This window comes from Brachypodium distachyon, chromosome 1, assembly GCF_000005505.3.
Source record: "Brachypodium distachyon strain Bd21 chromosome 1, Brachypodium_distachyon_v3.0, whole genome shotgun sequence".
In the NCBI taxonomy this organism is placed as follows: domain Eukaryota; kingdom Viridiplantae; phylum Streptophyta; class Magnoliopsida; order Poales; family Poaceae; genus Brachypodium; species Brachypodium distachyon.
In genome coordinates this window covers 74,850,882-74,867,250 of record NC_016131.3, presented here as the reverse complement: position 1 = coordinate 74,867,250, position 16,369 = coordinate 74,850,882, and the positions used below count along the sequence as shown (strand labels likewise).

The 16,369-nt window shown below is 45.1% G+C and overlaps 2 protein-coding genes, 1 long non-coding RNA gene and 2 pseudogenes across 6 annotated transcripts; 4 read left to right on the top strand and 1 right to left on the bottom strand.

Moving 5' to 3' along the window:
- The first annotated feature begins 4,057 nt into the window (after positions 1-4,057).
- LOC106865430 (fanconi-associated nuclease 1 homolog) lies at positions 4,058-4,863 on the top strand. 3 transcript variants are annotated; one of them, XM_024454730.1, is made up of 4 exons: positions 4,058-4,156; positions 4,263-4,315; positions 4,398-4,538; positions 4,621-4,863. In XM_024454730.1, the coding sequence occupies exons 1-4, from the start codon at positions 4,147-4,149 to the stop codon at positions 4,846-4,848; spliced, it is 432 nt and encodes a 143-aa protein (XP_024310498.1). In that variant the 5' UTR covers positions 4,058-4,146; the 3' UTR covers positions 4,849-4,863. The 3 variants fall into 3 exon arrangements, with proteins under 3 accessions (XP_024310498.1, XP_024310496.1, XP_024310486.1); XM_024454728.1 differs by having other exon boundaries at positions 4,233-4,315; XM_024454718.1 differs by having other exon boundaries at positions 4,228-4,315.
- Positions 4,864-4,897: 34 nt separating this feature from the next.
- Positions 4,898-10,377, top strand: LOC100843740 (annotated as a pseudogene).
- Positions 10,378-10,922: 545 nt separating this feature from the next.
- LOC106865718 lies at positions 10,923-12,079 on the top strand (annotated as a pseudogene).
- Positions 11,976-14,062, bottom strand: LOC100823414. The gene is made up of 6 exons (XM_024454713.1): positions 13,699-14,062; positions 13,418-13,599; positions 13,248-13,321; positions 13,046-13,149; positions 12,822-12,890; positions 11,976-12,545 (listed from the first exon to the last, which is right to left on the bottom strand). The coding sequence occupies exons 2-6, from the start codon at positions 13,489-13,491 to the stop codon at positions 12,282-12,284; spliced, it is 585 nt and encodes a 194-aa protein (XP_024310481.1). The 5' UTR covers positions 13,492-13,599; positions 13,699-14,062; the 3' UTR covers positions 11,976-12,281.
- Positions 14,063-14,580: 518 nt separating this feature from the next.
- LOC104581908 lies at positions 14,581-16,369 on the top strand. 2 transcript variants are annotated; one of them, XR_002960100.1, is made up of 2 exons: positions 14,581-14,882; positions 15,625-16,369. It is a non-coding gene; the product is annotated as an uncharacterized LOC104581908 (long non-coding RNA). The 2 variants fall into 2 exon arrangements; XR_730143.3 differs by having other exon boundaries at positions 14,582-14,831.

Genomic DNA, 16,369 nt, shown 5'->3' with positions numbered 1-16,369 from the left:
AACGACTACCGTGTTTTCAGTTTCTTCATCCTCTGCGGATTTTCCACCCCTTTCGCACTTCCTGCAAGCGCTCATGGAGACCTATGGCCTCAGCATCCACCAACTCCACCCAAACACCTTCTTACTCCTTTCTGTCTTCGCCCACTTGTGCGAGGCTTTTATTGGGATAACCCCATCAGTAGCGTTGTTTAGGCATTACTTCCACCCCCGCATCCAAGCAGGAGGAGCAATCTCAAGCGCAGTCACCTTCCATCTCAGAGATGGTATGACCGGGGACTTCATCTGCATGTCCAACCTGAAGCAAGACGTTAAGTGGCGAGACCAGTGCAGTTTCGGCCTGTGCAGAAAAATCACCGTTTTCGCGGGCTATAGCCCAAGTTTTTTTGGGTCTCGGGCCGATTTTCCGCGTCTCGTGACCCCCGGTACACGGTTTCGTGCAGTTTCGGGCCGGTGCAGAAAAATCACTGTTTTGGGCGTTTTCGTGGGCTATAACCCACGTTTTTAGGGACCCGGGCCCATTTTCCAATGTCGTGACCCCCGGTACACGGTTTCGTTCAGTTTCGGGCCGGTGCCGAAAAATCACCGTTTTGGCCGTTTTCGTGGGCTATAACCCATGTTTTTTGGGTCCTGGCTGATTTTCCAATGGCGTGACACCCGGTACACGGTTTTGTGCAGTTTCAGGCCGGTGGAGAAAAATCACCGTTTTGGCCGTTTTCGCGGGCTATAGCCCACGTTTTTTTGGGTCCAGGGCTGATTTTCTGCTCTTGTGACCCCCGGTACACGGTGTCGCTCAGTTTCGGGCCGGTGCAGAAAAAACACCGTTTTGGCCGTTTTCGTGGGCTATAGACCACGTTTTTTTGGGTCCCGGGCCGATTTTCTGCTGTCGTGACCCCCGGTACACGGTTTCGTGCAGTTTCGGCCGGTGCAGAAAAAAACACCGTTTTTGCCGTTTTCGTGGGCGCCCACGTTTTTTGGGTCCCGGGCCGATTTTCCAATGGCGTGACCCCGGTACACGGTTTCGTGCAGTTTCAGGCCGGTGTAGAAAAATCACCGTTTTGGCCATTTTCGTGGGTATAGCCCTCATTTTTGGGTGTCGGGCTGATTTTCCGCTCTCGTGACACCCGGTACACGGTTTCGTGTAGTTTCAGGGCGGTGCAGAAAAATCAACGTTTTGCCCGTTTTTGTGGGCCACATTTTTTGGGTCCCGGGCCGATTTTCCGCTCTCGTGACCCTCGGTACACGGTTTCGTAAAATTCGGGCCGGTGCAAAAAAATCACCGTTTTGGCGTTTTCATGTGCCCACGTTTTTTGGGTCTCAGGCCGATTTTCCGCTCTCATGACCCCCGGTACACAGTTTCGTGCAGTTTCGGGCCGGTCCACAAAAATCACCGTTTTGGGCGCCCACGTTTTTTGGGTCCCGGGCCGATTATCCGCTCTCGCGACCCTTGGTACACGGTTTCGTAAAATTCGGGCCGGTGCAGAAAAATCACCGTTTTGGTGTTTTCATGTGCTATAGCCCACGTTTTTTTGGTCTCGGGCTGATTTTTCGCTCTCGTGAACCCCGGTACACGATTTCGTGCAGGTTCGGGCTGGTGCAGAAAAATCACCGTTTTGGGTGTTTTCGTGGGCTATAGCCCACGTTTTTAGGTCCCGAGCTGATTTTCCAAGGTCGTGTCCCCCGGTACACGGTTTCGTGTAGTTTCAGACCGGTGCAGAAACATCACCGTTTTGGCCGTTTTCGTGGGTATAGCCCACGTTTTTTGGGTCACGGGCCGATTTTCTAAGGTCGTGTCCCCCGGTACACGGTTTCGTGCAGTTTCGGGCCGGTGCAGAAAAATCACCACTTTGGCCGTTTACGTGGGCTATTGCCCACGTTTTTTGGGTCCCGAGCCGATTTTCCATGGTCGTGTCCCTCGGTACACGGTTTCGTGCAGTTTCGAGCCGGTGCAGAAAAATCTCCGCTTTGGCCGTTTTCGTGAGCTATTGCCCACGTTTTTTGGGTCCGGGCCGATTTTCCAAGGTCGTGTCCCCCGGTACACGGTTTCGTGCAGTTTCGGACCGGTGCAGAAACATCACCGTTTTGGCCGTTTTCGTGGGCTATAGCCCACGTTTTTTGGGTCCCGGGCCAATTTTCCAAGGTCATGTCCCCCGGTACACGGTTTCGTGCAGTTTCGGTCCGGTGCAGAAAAATCACCGTTTTGCACCGTTTTTGCTGTTTTCGTGGGCTAGCCACGTTTTTTGGGTCTCGGGCCGATTTTCCACTCTCGTGACCCCCAGTACACGGTTTCGTGCAATTTCGGGCCGGTGTAGAACAGTCACCGTTTTGGCCGTTTTCGTGGGCTATAGCCCACGTTTTTTGGGTCCCTGGCCGATTTTCTGTTCTCGTGACCCCCGGTACACGGTTTCGGGCCAGTGCAGAAAAATCACCGTTTTGGCCGTTTTCGCGGGATATAGCCCACGTTTTTTGGTTCCCGTGCTGATTTTCCACTCTCGTGATCCCCGGTACACGGTTTGGTGCAGTTTCGGGTCGGTGTGGAAAAATCACCGTTTTGGCCGGTTTCGTGTGCTATTGCCCACGTTTTTGGGTCCCGGTCCGATTTTCCAAGGTCGTGTGTCCCGGTACACGGTTTCGTGCAGTTTCGGGCCGGTGCAGAAAAATCACCGTTTTGGCCGTTTTCGTGGGCTATGCCCACGTTTTTTGGGTCCCGGGCCAATTTTCCATAGTGTGCACATACATGATAATGCATGACCTACAAAATGATGTTGCTGCTAGGTCCCTAGTTAAGGAATATGATTTTGCAATACAACGTCATTCATGTATCCATAATGTTTGCCAATGAACGTTAAAAAAAAATGACATGGGCATACAACTAAAGTTTTTCCTTTAAAAATGTCAACAACTAATGAATATGGCAAGTGACAGCACATATGCACATCAATAAACACTAAATGTTTAGAAACATGTAATCTTGGCCAAATTTGTAGAGGAGAAACTGAAGAAGATTGATGAGCATCGAAATGTCGTATTCCAGTTACCAGACATACCTTATTTAGTGTTTTTCTACTCTAGGAAGTTGTCAGTCACAAGTCCTTTTTTTTTATGAGGGAAAACAGAAAGAGAGGCTCCTACTGTGTTTGTATTAAAGTTGTTAGTAGAACTGTACAGGTTAACATTAGTAAGAGAAAACAAAAGATCCAAGGGACAGACCCCCTAGATTACAAAGCTAGCTCCTGTGTAAGTTGGGCTTAACAATGAATTTCTCCTTAGAGAAGCAATGAGCCAGTAGCTGAAGTTCAATCCTGAGGTAAACCCTCCAGGCGGCAGTAGAAGGGGGGATATTATCAAATAACTTGGTGTTACGCACTTTCCAACGACTCCAGGCAGCCAGGATAAATACCTCCCAGAAGAGCCCTCTGCGCCAAGCAAGTTTAGCACTTAGTAGACGTTCTGACAGGGGCTGGTTCAGTTGCCACTGAATACCAAGAACATTCCAACACTGCTGGCTGAAGGGGCAAGAAAAGAACTAATGACCAAGGTCTTCTTCTGGAGGCGCAGGGCAGAGCAAGCAAGACCAGCCGGATGCAATGACATAGTGTCTACGTTTCAACATGTTCCTTGTATTCAACCTATCCATCATAAAAAGCCAAGCAAAAACTTTGTGTTTCATAACACGTTTAGTTTGCCACAGATGCATCATGATGGGGTGTTTAGGCAGAGTATCAAAGTAGTGATTGTAGAATCGACTAGCCGTGTATGGCTTCTGCCAGTGATAGGTCCAAGAATCATGCTCACCAACATTTGTTAAAATGACCTGGTCCAGAGTCTGCCAAAGAATAGATTTAGTCAGTCACAAGTCTTAAAGGTGGCATTGTTGACAGAGTGCTTCTTTGAATATGCAAGAATACACACATCATCTCTATATTGGCAACGAATTGGTGCCTCAACAACAAATAAATTGAACATCTGATTGATATTTTGATCAACGGCTAGCTATTGCAAATTGTTTTCCCCTTTTCCCTAGCTTGATTTCCACACTTCACCTATTTTTCTTAATGTATGTTGCCTTCCTTTATTTTGCGTTCCAGGTTAACACAAGCTGCACTCGTCGACCTGAGCTTCTTAGCACCCTTCTCTCTATGTACAATAATGGGACCTGGTAAAGGCTCTTTTTTTGTTTCATTCTTGGCATTACGGCCTCACAAGCTAATCCACCTCTGGAACGTGCAGCACAGCTCTACCAAAGAAGATTTTAAAATGGACAGGAAACTGTATAAGAACCTCTAATATGGCTGATGAACTTCTTTGGCGTGTCCAGGTGAAAGCAAATTTTGCTTCGACTTTATTCTGTCAACAGTATTATTCTATCCACCATCTGATGATCAAGAGCTTGCATGCAGAGGCTCTTTTTTCTAAACGGTGATCAAGATCTTTCATCCTTTCTATTAGTTGATCTTGGTATGGTGAAGTTCCCAGACTATACCTGCAACATTTGTCACCATATTTTTAAAGAAAGAAATGATTTACTTGAGTACAAAGAGGTGAAGTTTTCATTTCCTTTTTGAAAAAGAAAAGAAGAGCCGTCTTCTATTGTGTTTAATGCTTATCATATCTTGCAATTAGGCTATTCGAGTGGCACAGTTGATGGATGAATCTCTTGATAATGATAACATGGAAATGGTGTCAAGGTGTGCTGATTTGTCTGAGAATCGAGTATGCAGTATGCCAACAGAAGAAGATAGCAACTTAGCTGAATCTCCTCCATCATTCTATTCATGCTTTTCTTCTACTTGGGTCTATTCAAAAGTACTTACATTAGGTGTCTCTGTTTATGAACGCGAACGCAGGTAAGTTGTGATAAGCTTATAGATCAACAGAATTACTCGACTAGTATTGTCAAATGCATAAATTTTAGATGTTATATGCAATTTTTATTGAACTAGACCCTTAGCTATACTATTTCTAGGTTGGGTTGAATTTTATGCTTACAGCGGTTAGATATTTGGCCCTTTAGTTGCACATACACATTTACTAGGCAGCCTCTAAAGTTTGATCTTGTATGTGAATCGGAGGTTGATGTAAACTTGTGCACTCAAACTGAGCTTTTCCATGGGAGTAATTGATCCATGGGTCCGCGCTGGGTCAAAGGTTGCACTGCAAAAGAGAGTTGTGCGTTTAAGCAGACCTCCACGGCGCTGGAAAGTTCCCAGTTATGCTGATTCTCTTAGGAGAAATATAGAAGAGGTATATATGTATATCACTCTGGACAAGTATTTTCTTATGTCTGGTCAACTGGATCGAGTTTCTTTTACCAGGTGAACATCGAAGGAAGGCCATTAAATAGTGAAACGGGAGCAAAGAGTGTATTTTATGGCTATGATGGCGAACTTTGTGGGGTAGAGCAATTAGCTTTGCAGTATTATGCTGATGAAGGAGGCAGTTGGCAAGGTACCCACTCAGAAGGTGGCATATGGATGACAATCTTTGGCCTTCTAATGTGGGATGTAATATTTTCAGAAGTGTGCGATGTTTTCCGGTCTGAATTTCAGGTACCTGATTTATGTACAATGTTTTTTTGTTAGTTGCATTACCGTGTGTACTATGTTGGTGCATCTTGGAACAACTATGCTTTTGATAATCGTATTGCTTCCATGTTCAAGTCTATTCCAGAGTCGCACTTTTTTTTACTTTGCTTTGTTTCAACTCTTTTGCATAGCTTGATTTGTGTGTTCTCTTGCAGACAGCCCCTCTTGATTTGGAAACAGATGACTTCTACAAGTCAAGAAAGGGCCTTATAGAGTCCCAGTTGAAAAGGATAAAGATGGTTTGGCTGAAGAGATGCTTATCACTTCTTGGGATCTACATCAAGGGACTTGCTGCGGGGGTATTAATTGGGACCGACGTTCAATGGCGGACCAACGAGCTGCTGTTGCATGCGTTGGTGGGCATCGCTTCTTCGGCATCTAGCCCTTGATTACAGGAACTGGTCTAGCGGAATGCCCGATTTGCTGCTATGGCGTTTCAACGGTGAACGGGGTGGCGCTGAAGCTAAACTTGTGGAGGTCAAAGGACCAAGGGATCAGCTCTCCGAGCAACATCGTGCTTGGATTTTTGTTCTAATGGACTTGGGATTTGATGTTGAAGTTTGCAAAGTGAGCCTAGTTTCCAAGCGGCAATAGCCCCCCAATTCAAAGAGATCTATGTAGCTGGTGTAACAATTTCATTTTATTGATCACTTTCAGCATTGTTCTCATTTGGCATTTGCACTGACGCTGGTAGAAAAGTAAAAACATCCAAACATTTTGTTGTAGCTTGGAACTGAGGAAATGGTGACTTAGATTTGTAGATAATATGTGGCTGCTTCAGGTGGGCTATACCACCACCATATCCATTCTCGGTTCATGCTTTGAGATTTGCATGCTCTCGTCAAGTGCAGCACATATTAGTACGGTCGACTCTACACTGTCAAAATGTCCAAAACAAGTTTAATGAGGTCAAGCTTCAGCTATCACTAATCATTAATTCACTTTCAATGCCTAAGATACATACAAAATGGATTTGTATAAGCAACGTATCAATTTGTTCATGACAGAATTCAATACGGACATAAAATATACTAGCTTGGTACGCGCCCTTCGCCGCGCTACTGTTTGCATAACTCAATGTTTTCTGTTTTGCTCAAGAGAGAGTGAGAGAGAGCAGCTCAGTAGGTCTCCGCATGCTAGTCAACTCGGGGTGGATGACTGCAGATCTCCTCATGCCGCTTGCCCTCGATCCAGGTTCATCCATCTGCTTCGTTGCAAACATGAAAAGTTTTACATTAGCTCCGTAAAGATCAATCAAATAAGGACTGAATTTTGAGTTTGCAAGCCAGTCTTTTCATCCATATTACGTCAGACAGGTGGACCAATATTAACAGACAAAATGGTATGATACAGTAAGGAAAATCAACATCTGATTAGCAAGTGCAAGCACTATTTTAAGAGTGAATAAGTCCTACATACTTGGACCAGGAAGATGAATGACCACGCCATTGTGTTATCCGTCTACTCCGAACCACATCAGATGAGGAAATCCGGCTGATGTTTAAAATCAAACACTAAATGAAGATTGGTAAAAAAGAGAGAAAAAAGCAAGTTCTTGTATTGATAATTACTTCCCCTTTGCAGAAGCATGCATACTTTTGACTCGTAATGAAGTTTTGAGTATGCCTTGATTTAACAGATTCCTATCAAATTTTGAGATGACAGGAATAGTCGAAGGGGAAGTAACCTAGGAATCTACCCTAACATTCCGAAAATCATATACTCAAGTTCTGAAAACAGTGTTACTCTTTGAGTATTACCTACACTCTCAGATCATGATTCTCCCTCCATTTATGCCCACAATCGAAGGCATGTAGATGTAGAAATTAAGCAGTAAAAAGACACGAATTTCATTAGGTTCTCAAATAAATCACCAGAATTTAGAGAGACTTTTAGTTCAGATGGTAAAAAGTAGCAATTGCCAAGATTTATGAGGAATGTTACTTCACAAGAGATTCTACCAAACAACTGCCCTTGTAATAAAATAATTGAAACAACAGAAAGTATAGAATCTGAGTTCCATGGGATGGTTCTTTCAAGTAATTTTACGACAACCCAGCCATGGCCCTAAGCAAAGAAGGTATGCTTAAAAAGGCCACAACTTCTACTTTTGAAAGGAAACATTTGTTTATCAATTATGTGTTATTGGATGTAACCTAAATGAATGAATAACAGAAATCAATTCTGAAGTGTTATTGAATGTACTGATCTGCAATTCTTAAGGGTCAAAAATTTAGCACAACAAATGGAGAGGAAGAACCATAAATTCAAAGAATGCACAGTCCAAGGTGTTAATACCTCAGTGGAGTTTGAAGTGCTGCTCTGCACTACCCCTTTGGATTTCAGCAATACAGCTCTGGAAACCTTCTAAAATAAACGAATAGTATACTGGAAAATAAAACGGCAATATACACATCATCAACTGCCAATCTCTGCAAAAAAATATACCTAAAGCACCTTGGGAACCCGCAAGTGATCCCTTAAGTACCTAAACTGCCTTTAAGCCGTCCTGAAGTTCTTGTGTTGGATTCAGACATGCAGGCATAGTTGCAAATTCATTATATACGTAAAATAGGCAGCAATAGACATGCTTGACAACAGAAAACCCACCTCTCATCTTCTGTTGCTCATAAAACTTCGTCCAAGAGCGAGTCATAATACACGCACCATTTCATACAGGAAATTCACAAAGTGCTGACTGCTGACACACCGGCAGGCTGAGAAAAGACGCTTTTTCTTCCAGCAGTGACTTGGGGTCCTTCTTGCTATTCTTGTCGCCACAAACAGCAAGCAGATATTCCTTAGGCCACGTACAACGCGGGCGCTTAAGCCCGACACCAGGATCGTAATCCCAGCGAAAATACAGTTTTTGCGTTCAATCCCGGTCTATTGCGTAGCGCCGGCCGCTTAATGCGTTTTTGGCTTGCAACGTGAGAATCGGAGAGTAGTTGAGAGGCTGGAAGTAAGCGCCCAGCGCTGGAAGCGGAGTAGCTTAACTGATTTTTCATTTTTTGTTATTCATTTTTCTCACCTTAAGCGCCTGAATAAGCGGCCAGCATTGGATATGGCCTTAAGATCCTTGATACAGCTGTTCTCCTGCAAGGCAGAAGCAGCAACAAGATAGTCAATCTGAAATCGACCCGAGCATGCAACTAAAACAGAAATAAGCATGGACTTACAAAATCTTAATTTGCAGTTTAGAAAGATCACCATGAGTGATTTGCATCTCATTTTGAAATATTTCTGCCATAGCGTTTTCTCCATTCTTCCATTGTAATGGATAACCAGTGTAAAGTGGATCATTTGGTATTTCAACATTGACAAAACATAACTTGAGTACTCTAGCTATGAGTCCAGTTTCAGGAACTCTAGATATGCGAACCTTACGATATGCCTAAATTTGAAACAGGATGAGAGGCATCAACAGAAGATAATCCCATATAAAAAGTAAAAGGCAACACTTAGTTGCCAAGCTTTAGTATCCTGACATGAATCAAAAACCCTGTAAAGAGTATTTTCCAGAGGAATTGTGCATGTCCAATGTTAATAGAGAATTAATATTCCTAAATATAGGAGGACATGCAAGAAAATTAAAATGTCAGATACCAAGGAGACTCATAAACGTAATTAGGGAGGGAAGCTGCTTGCCGCTCCTGCACCTACTGCATAGCATAACGAAAGGGAGCTAAGATATAGAGAGCGGGTACAGAAAGACAAAACATTTTACATTGCAAAAGATTTTAAATACCATGTATGGACAACTGATCGAATCCTGTCATGGATCCTATAAAAGATCTTGGATACAACAGACCAAGAGATAAAATTAATTAAAGGAAGCAATATGGCAGCAAAATCCATCACATTCACAAAATCCAAAAGTTGCATACTCGATACATACTGTCTGAAAACAATTACAATTATTAGAAGTTATAAAATCTAGAACCGGTCAGCCGTCTAATTTTCACCGGTAGCCTACATTTCTGCTCCTAACATGAAAAGGCAAACGATGGTTGCATGTTATAACCAGCACCTGCAGTACTCTTGACAACGACATGATGAGTGATCGAAGAACATTCCCAGGCAAAAGTTATGAAACAGATACCAAGACAAATGGATTTTTTTAGAACATACCCGAAATATGCTCTGAGTACAATGCCTAATCAAAGTTATCAAATACATCACATAAATAAACAGTCTAGATAATCAGGAATAAGACAATTCCAATGCTCCGTTGGCAATCAACATGAAACAGCTCGCATGGGTCAAGAAATGCAAGTAAATAGTATCTTTTTACTGTTCGATCTCTACAGCTGTCAGAGAGCAGTGACCTACATAAAAAGGTATCTATCATGGAGATAAGGAGGCAATATCTATACAGGCTAGTATCATAGCGAACACTGCATCCATCCCTACAGTATACTACAGATATAGAATAAGAAATTGAAATTGGGTCGCCATGAACACACACCAACATTCCTTTACTGCTAGTAAAACTTGAAAGAGAGATCAATGTGAGAAAATTATGTGGAAAGAAATATTATATGAAGTACCTGTAATATTTGCCCAAAAAACTGACTCAGGGATATTTTTTCTATTAAACAGAGCTAATATTTATGCTGTAAAAAAAATCCAATCTTTAAATTGACTTAGGGAGCACAAATAAGTCCAGCACATGACCAATGGGTCTTAAACTTAAAGCTGAATCATGTTGGCATGAAATCCATACCTATGACAAAATCAAACATATTACTCAAAACAGTTAGACCTAAATTGCACACACCAATTGAAGAACATGGAAAATAAATTACACTTAGCAATCATCAAACAAAATAACAATCCTTGTGCATCTAGAGAATGAAAGAGAGAAACTCTATGGCCTCTGCATAAAGTTTGGATCAGTAAATAGTAAAAGGGCTCTAAATAGTGAAAATTGCCTTCAAATTGTTCTGCTATCAAGGCAAGTACAAAATTTCATTTTTCAGGTAGCCTTCCAATCAGAAATGACTTAAAAGTTCTGACCATGGATAACTCAAAACGAAACAATTTTAGTATGGTACTATCATGCATAGTTAGCTAGCTACCCAAATCCTAACGTTAGTTTTCCAATCTGTCTGGATACAAAGCAAGCATAAAACGGTGATTTCTCTCTTATGTATTCACTACCCAGGAACAATTCCAGTATATACATACTGCTCAGAATAAACTCACTGGCATTGCAAGCGCTAGAGCAACAAAACAATCACAACTGTACTGAAGATTACACAAATTGGTGCATAGACGAACTGAGCATGTAAGAGAATTTGATGACAAAGATTACATAGCAGCATGATAATTGCCGGAACACTAACAGTACCAGAACGTGGGGAAAAAAATGAACCTGCAACACCCCAGCAACCACGGCAGCCACGGTAAGAATCCACACCTCACCAACCACGAGAATCCACACCTCACCAACCACGAGAGTCACAACCAGAATCCGGAGAACAGCAAACGAGAACACTGCTGGATCCAGAAACGACCGAACAACACATGCCGGAACCCTGCCAAATCCATCACCGGTAGGACGAAACCGACCGGAACAACCACCAGATGCGCCCACGAAAAACCAAACGAAGCCGTCGCCACAACGCCGCCAACAAAAACCCGGCAAAGCCTCCCCAACACACGAACGGACACTTATATAGGCCGAGCTTGGCAGGATCGAGAGAGGAAGAAGAACATAAGATCGGGACAGAGGATTATGGAATTGGGTGGGATGGAAACGGAAGCCGCCACCACCTTCTACCAGCCGCCACCGGCCGTCCCCGCGCCCATGCCGCTGCCGGTGAAAGCGCCGTCAGGCACCGGTGGGGCCGCGGCCAGGGAGCACCGCGGCGTACGGATGCGGAAGTGGGGCGTGGGTGGCAGAGATCCGGGAGACCAACAAGCGGTCGCGGATCTGGCTTGGCTCCTACTCCACCGCCGTCGCCGCGGCCCGGGCCTACGACACGGCCGTCTTCTACCTCCGCGCGCCTCAACTTCCCCAACCAGCTCGACGGCGACACGACTGCGGCCGCCCTCAGTAAGGACCAGGATGGCGGGCTCACCACCGCCGCCATCCGCAAGAAGGTCGCCGAGGTCGGCGCGCGCGTCGACGCGCTCCAGTCCAGCATCGGCTGCGGGGCGGCCCCGCCGTCGCCTTCGCTGTCCCACCAAGTACCCCGACCTAAACCGGGAGCCCACCCCGGACACCGACGACGGCGAAGTTGTATCTTATGCACACAAAAAAAACCTCAACTTACATAAAAAAATTGCCTGTCAACCATGGTGCGGGCTCTTAATTTATATCCCCAGTTTCGTTTGATTGGAAAGTAAACAGGTTAATTTATATCCCCAATTTTGGTCGTCTGTTACTAAAAACTGCAATGCAGAAATGTCAAGTGGAAGAAGTGATACTATATTCAGGAGGAGGCGATGTTCGTAAAACAAGATACCATGCCATTACAGAGGAACAATGACAAGTTTCACAGCTACTACGCACATCAACATGATGATTGCTGGGCTATTTGATGCTGAATGATATTTTGATCTCCCGTGCTTGAAGTCCAGATGCAGGCCACAAACCATGCTATAGATCAAACAAGTAGTATGTGCTAGTCTGAGGGCTGTCGGAAGTTAACCAGGCATCCTCTGGTATAGGTGCTGCATCTGATCTAACCTTTAGATAAATATGCTGTTAAACGCCTCCTCTAATGCTCTCTTCCTACCCAATTCAGCCGTCCAACCACCTGCTCGAGCTCCTCTCTCCACACAAAGTCTCATGGTCTCCTCGTCATGTCCTTGAAGAGGATCCACAAAACCACCGATTGGTTGCGGGGCCGTACCTGTTGGACGAGGCTGATTCAACCCACCAGGAACTGCAGCAGGGGCATACTGGCCTTGAATTCCCGCCCCACCACTAATGCCTTGGGAGCTTCCGGCAGCCTGTTACAATTTGCAGAAGTACCAAAACATTGGCATTTGCACCACAAAGAATATAAAAAGCACCTATGATAGATTAAAATACGCATCAACGTCAAGTAGCACCTAAGATAGAAAAAGCTCTCAAGTTTGTTATAGTTGACATGCAATGATGCAGGTGGCCAAACTGGGTGAAAAAAAGAACTGAATAGAATGAGCGACAAGAAAGTCAAGCAACAGTGAACATGCTGACAACTTATGTCCCTGAACATGATATACAAAATGTTGATATCAACTAACCATATCACTAGGATCAGCCTTCACAGGGATCATTCTGCTTGCTTTAAGTGCCACAGCAAGATCTTCAGCCTACACAAGAAGCAAATTGGCCAGAAAAGAGCAATAGCTCTCAATCAGAATCCACAGGTCTCAACAGCGGGTTAGAATATGGAGTACATGAGAGAGAAAAAGTATTTACAGAAATTTTATTGCATCATCATATACCACAGCAAAGAACAACATACCCTTTTAGCTCGCGACAAGTAAATCTGTTCAGCATTTTCCTGTTGATACCTGGCAATTTTGGATTCAATCGCCTCGACGTCGATTCCTTCGATCAGGTTGAAGGCTTGAAAGAGACGAAATTTGAACTCAGCAATCTTCGATAAAACCTTACAACTGCTACATCCAAGAATAAGCAGCCTAAAAACGGGAGGGGCAACTTACTCATATCCTCGACTTCTTCCAGGTAATCGTTGTAATCTTTCAGCGACGGGAAATGGTCCCGCGTCTTGTTGAATCTGATCTCACACCCACACAAAGAATCATAGTCAGCAGTTAACAGCTGGATAGAGAAAAATTTCTTTAGAAGAGTTCAGGGTGGAGGGAGTGCCCACATGCTGGCCATCCTCCGGCGGAGGGTCATCTCCTTCCCCCACGCATTCCCTCCACCGCTCCCCGCTACCACCATATCTCCGTCGCCGCCTCGGTCGCCGTGGCCGCCTACCGCCGGCGCTCGCCGCTCTAGCGCACCTCACTGTCCCCTCCCGCCATGAATCTCCTCGCCGCGCCGCGCCCCCTGGCCCCAAACCAACCAACAGCTCAGACCACACGCACGCACGCACGCATACAGCAGAACACACACGGAGACTCCTCGCGAGAAGCAAACACCCCGTACCTGCCTGTGCTGCTGCGCGCGCCGCCGCCGCGCGAAGCGAAGCAGGGTCGGAGGAAGCGCGTGGATTATCCGGAGGCGGTGGTCGAACGAGGAGGGCGCGCTGCGCTGCGTCGGCGGCGGCGGGGGTTGCGGATTGGGGGGAGACGTGTGGAGGGGAGGAGGGCGAAGCGAGGGGAGGGTCGGCTAAGCTCGATCCGGAAGCTGGTCCTCGCTTAGCGCAGTTAAGGAAGGGTCCTGGACGCGAGAGATGATTCATGGAGGCGGTGGCGGGGCAGGCGTAATGTGGCGAGCTGGCGAGGATTGGGAGGCTGGCGACCTGGCGGCTAGGTTTGGCCGGATGGGAATCGGGAGAGAAGGTGGTACAGCCTACAGGCAGATCGTTTTGCCTTATGGGCTTGGCCTAGTGGGCTGGGACGAGGAGTTAGGTCAGGATTGCATGGTGCAGACGTGTGGTTGGGCCCAGGCTCCAGGGCGATGCGTGCAAACGTACGTGAAGAATGAAGATGCAACAGGCTCATTCTGTTGGTACGAATAATCGGTTCCTCGGTTTTTTCGTTTAACCGAGAAACCGATAGTCTCTATCTCTATCTCTATCTCTATCTTTATCTTTACTACTTATAAAGTCACCAACATATTCATCCCATGTCCACCCCACTAAACGTACACGAAGTACTAATAGTCTCACAATCAGACTCACTAAACATGAATTACTTGCTAACCGTGTGGACTTAGTAATTATCTATTAGGCTGAAAATTACACCCACCGGAGAATCTTTCAGCCCCCAGCCGAATCGGTTTTCTTTCTTTCTCCTCACCCCAGCCATCCTCCAACGCGGCCTCCTCCTCCTCCCTTCCCCTGCGGCCGGCCTCATCCTCCTCCCTTCCCCTGCCCCCGCCTCCACCCCCCACGGCCCGCCTCTGCCCCCGCATACAGCCCGCCCCCACCCCCCTCCTCCTTCCCTTCCCCTGCGGCTGCAGCCGCCTCCTCCCCACACCCCAGTGACCCCACCACACCCGCCCCGTGCAGCCGCCGCGTCGCCGCCTTCCCAGGACCGGCCCAGCCGCCCGAGGCGCCGCCCCGGATCTCTCTCGTAGCAGGCCAGCCCCAACGCTGCCAAGATCTTTGTGAGAAGGTTGAAATGCATCTTGCTTCTTGCAGCCGAGCGAGTCTCGAAGGAGACGCGGTGGTTTCTTTCTCCTTGTTTCCTCATATTGTTTGCTCTCTTGTTTGCCTGTGATTTTAGTGTACATCTCTGAATGTCTATTTTTTGGATCTTTGTCATGGTCTTGAAACATTTGATTGATTTTGCTTGGAGTGATCTGGTACCACATTGTTGGGATGATCTTTAGTTTTTCGCTGGAAATAGGTTATCTGAATTCCTAAAAATTTATGATGTGAATGGACACAGCCATGGCTCAGGTAGTCAGGTTGTACCTTCTATAATATTATCCTGATGATATCCTCTACTTAAATTATGAGGGTTCTGAACTGGCCATTGTCCAATTTCTCTGAATAGCTACGGGTGCCTTGATTGTCAATTTGTCATACATCTAAAAAACCTAACTGTTCATCTTCCGTGGAGTTTTTAAATGCTGCATATGACATTCCTGTTCTTCTAATTTTGTACTCATGTTAAAGCTTTGTTTCTACAGAAAATTGAATTAATGATACTTCATGTGAATGGTGATCAAACCTTACCACATAAACAGTTGTTTGTGTTTTGTCCAAATTTCTATCTGCATATAAGGCAACGAGGTGTATTGTTACAAAGCTATGCAAGAAAAGAAATTAACACCGAGCTGCCATGGTTTTTATGTTCACACCATTCTTATCTCAGAATCTCGCTTATTTCAGCAACTATAATTTACATGACTTGTTTTATGTTCATTTATATGTATCTAATTTCTTTATATGTTTACTGGTAGAACAAGTACGGTTTGAATCTGTTTTTTGGGGCAGCTGAATCCCAAAAATCATATGGTACTTATGCTTCCTCGTCAAAAGAAAGTTATCTCCTAACCGATCAGATGGTATGGATACTCCAACCGTTAGTGGTGATGTGACTTATGTACGGTTTTATTGCATATTAGAGAACGATATTTTGGCCAATAGTCTCTTCTCGAATACAAATATATATTTGCAAGTCTGTAATCCTTATTAATGATCAACCATATTATTTTCTTCAATGCAAGATATGGTTCTTCTTTGCAATTGATTGGGATTTGCTCAACTCTGGTTTGTTGTTTGTTGCAGGATGCCTGTAACCTAATGATGGATTAGTTTGCTCTCGGAGTATTCTCCGATCACGTGCTTTTGTTTGTCTTAAGGCTAGATCCATCAGGAGTTCCTAGGAGACTCTTCAGTCCACTTCCCTGGGAACCAAGGTCAGTGCGACAATGGAGCATAGTAAAGGTTGACTCTTTGTCATGTTTAATATCAGTAGCAACATGCCTCGCAATTGATCTGCAGAGCCAAGAAAATGCACTACTAGGATGGAACCTAAAAATGCCCCCATTTGTATGGTATGCGAGTGCTTTTACGGTGATTGTCGAGTACTTTTCAGTACTCCCGCCGAAATTAATTATGTCCGTTGATCTCTAACTATGGGCTACTTGTGTAAAATGGTAACAAGATCGGCTGATTTAACACAGTTAATTACGACGGCCGTTA

Bases quoted from the DNA above. Each gene is read 5' to 3' on its own strand.
- LOC106865430 (XM_024454718.1), top strand. From the start codon at position 4,137: ATGTACAATAATGGGACCTG. The intron at 4,316-4,397 runs GTGAAAGCAAAT...GCTTGCATGCAG, and splicing joins AACTTCTTTGGCGTGTCCAG to AGGCTCTTTTTTCTAAACGG. The intron at 4,539-4,620 runs GTGAAGTTTTCA...TCTTGCAATTAG, and splicing joins ATTTACTTGAGTACAAAGAG to GCTATTCGAGTGGCACAGTT.
- LOC100823414 (XM_024454713.1), bottom strand. From the start codon at position 13,491: ATGGTGGTAGCGGGGAGCGGTGGAGGGAATGCGTGGGGGAAGGAGATG. The intron at 13,322-13,417 runs GTGGGCACTCCC...GTGTGAGATCAG, and splicing joins CGCCGGAGGATGGCCAGCAT to ATTCAACAAGACGCGGGACC. The intron at 13,150-13,247 runs GTAAGTTGCCCC...GTCTCTTTCAAG, and splicing joins GGAAGAAGTCGAGGATATGA to CCTTCAACCTGATCGAAGGA.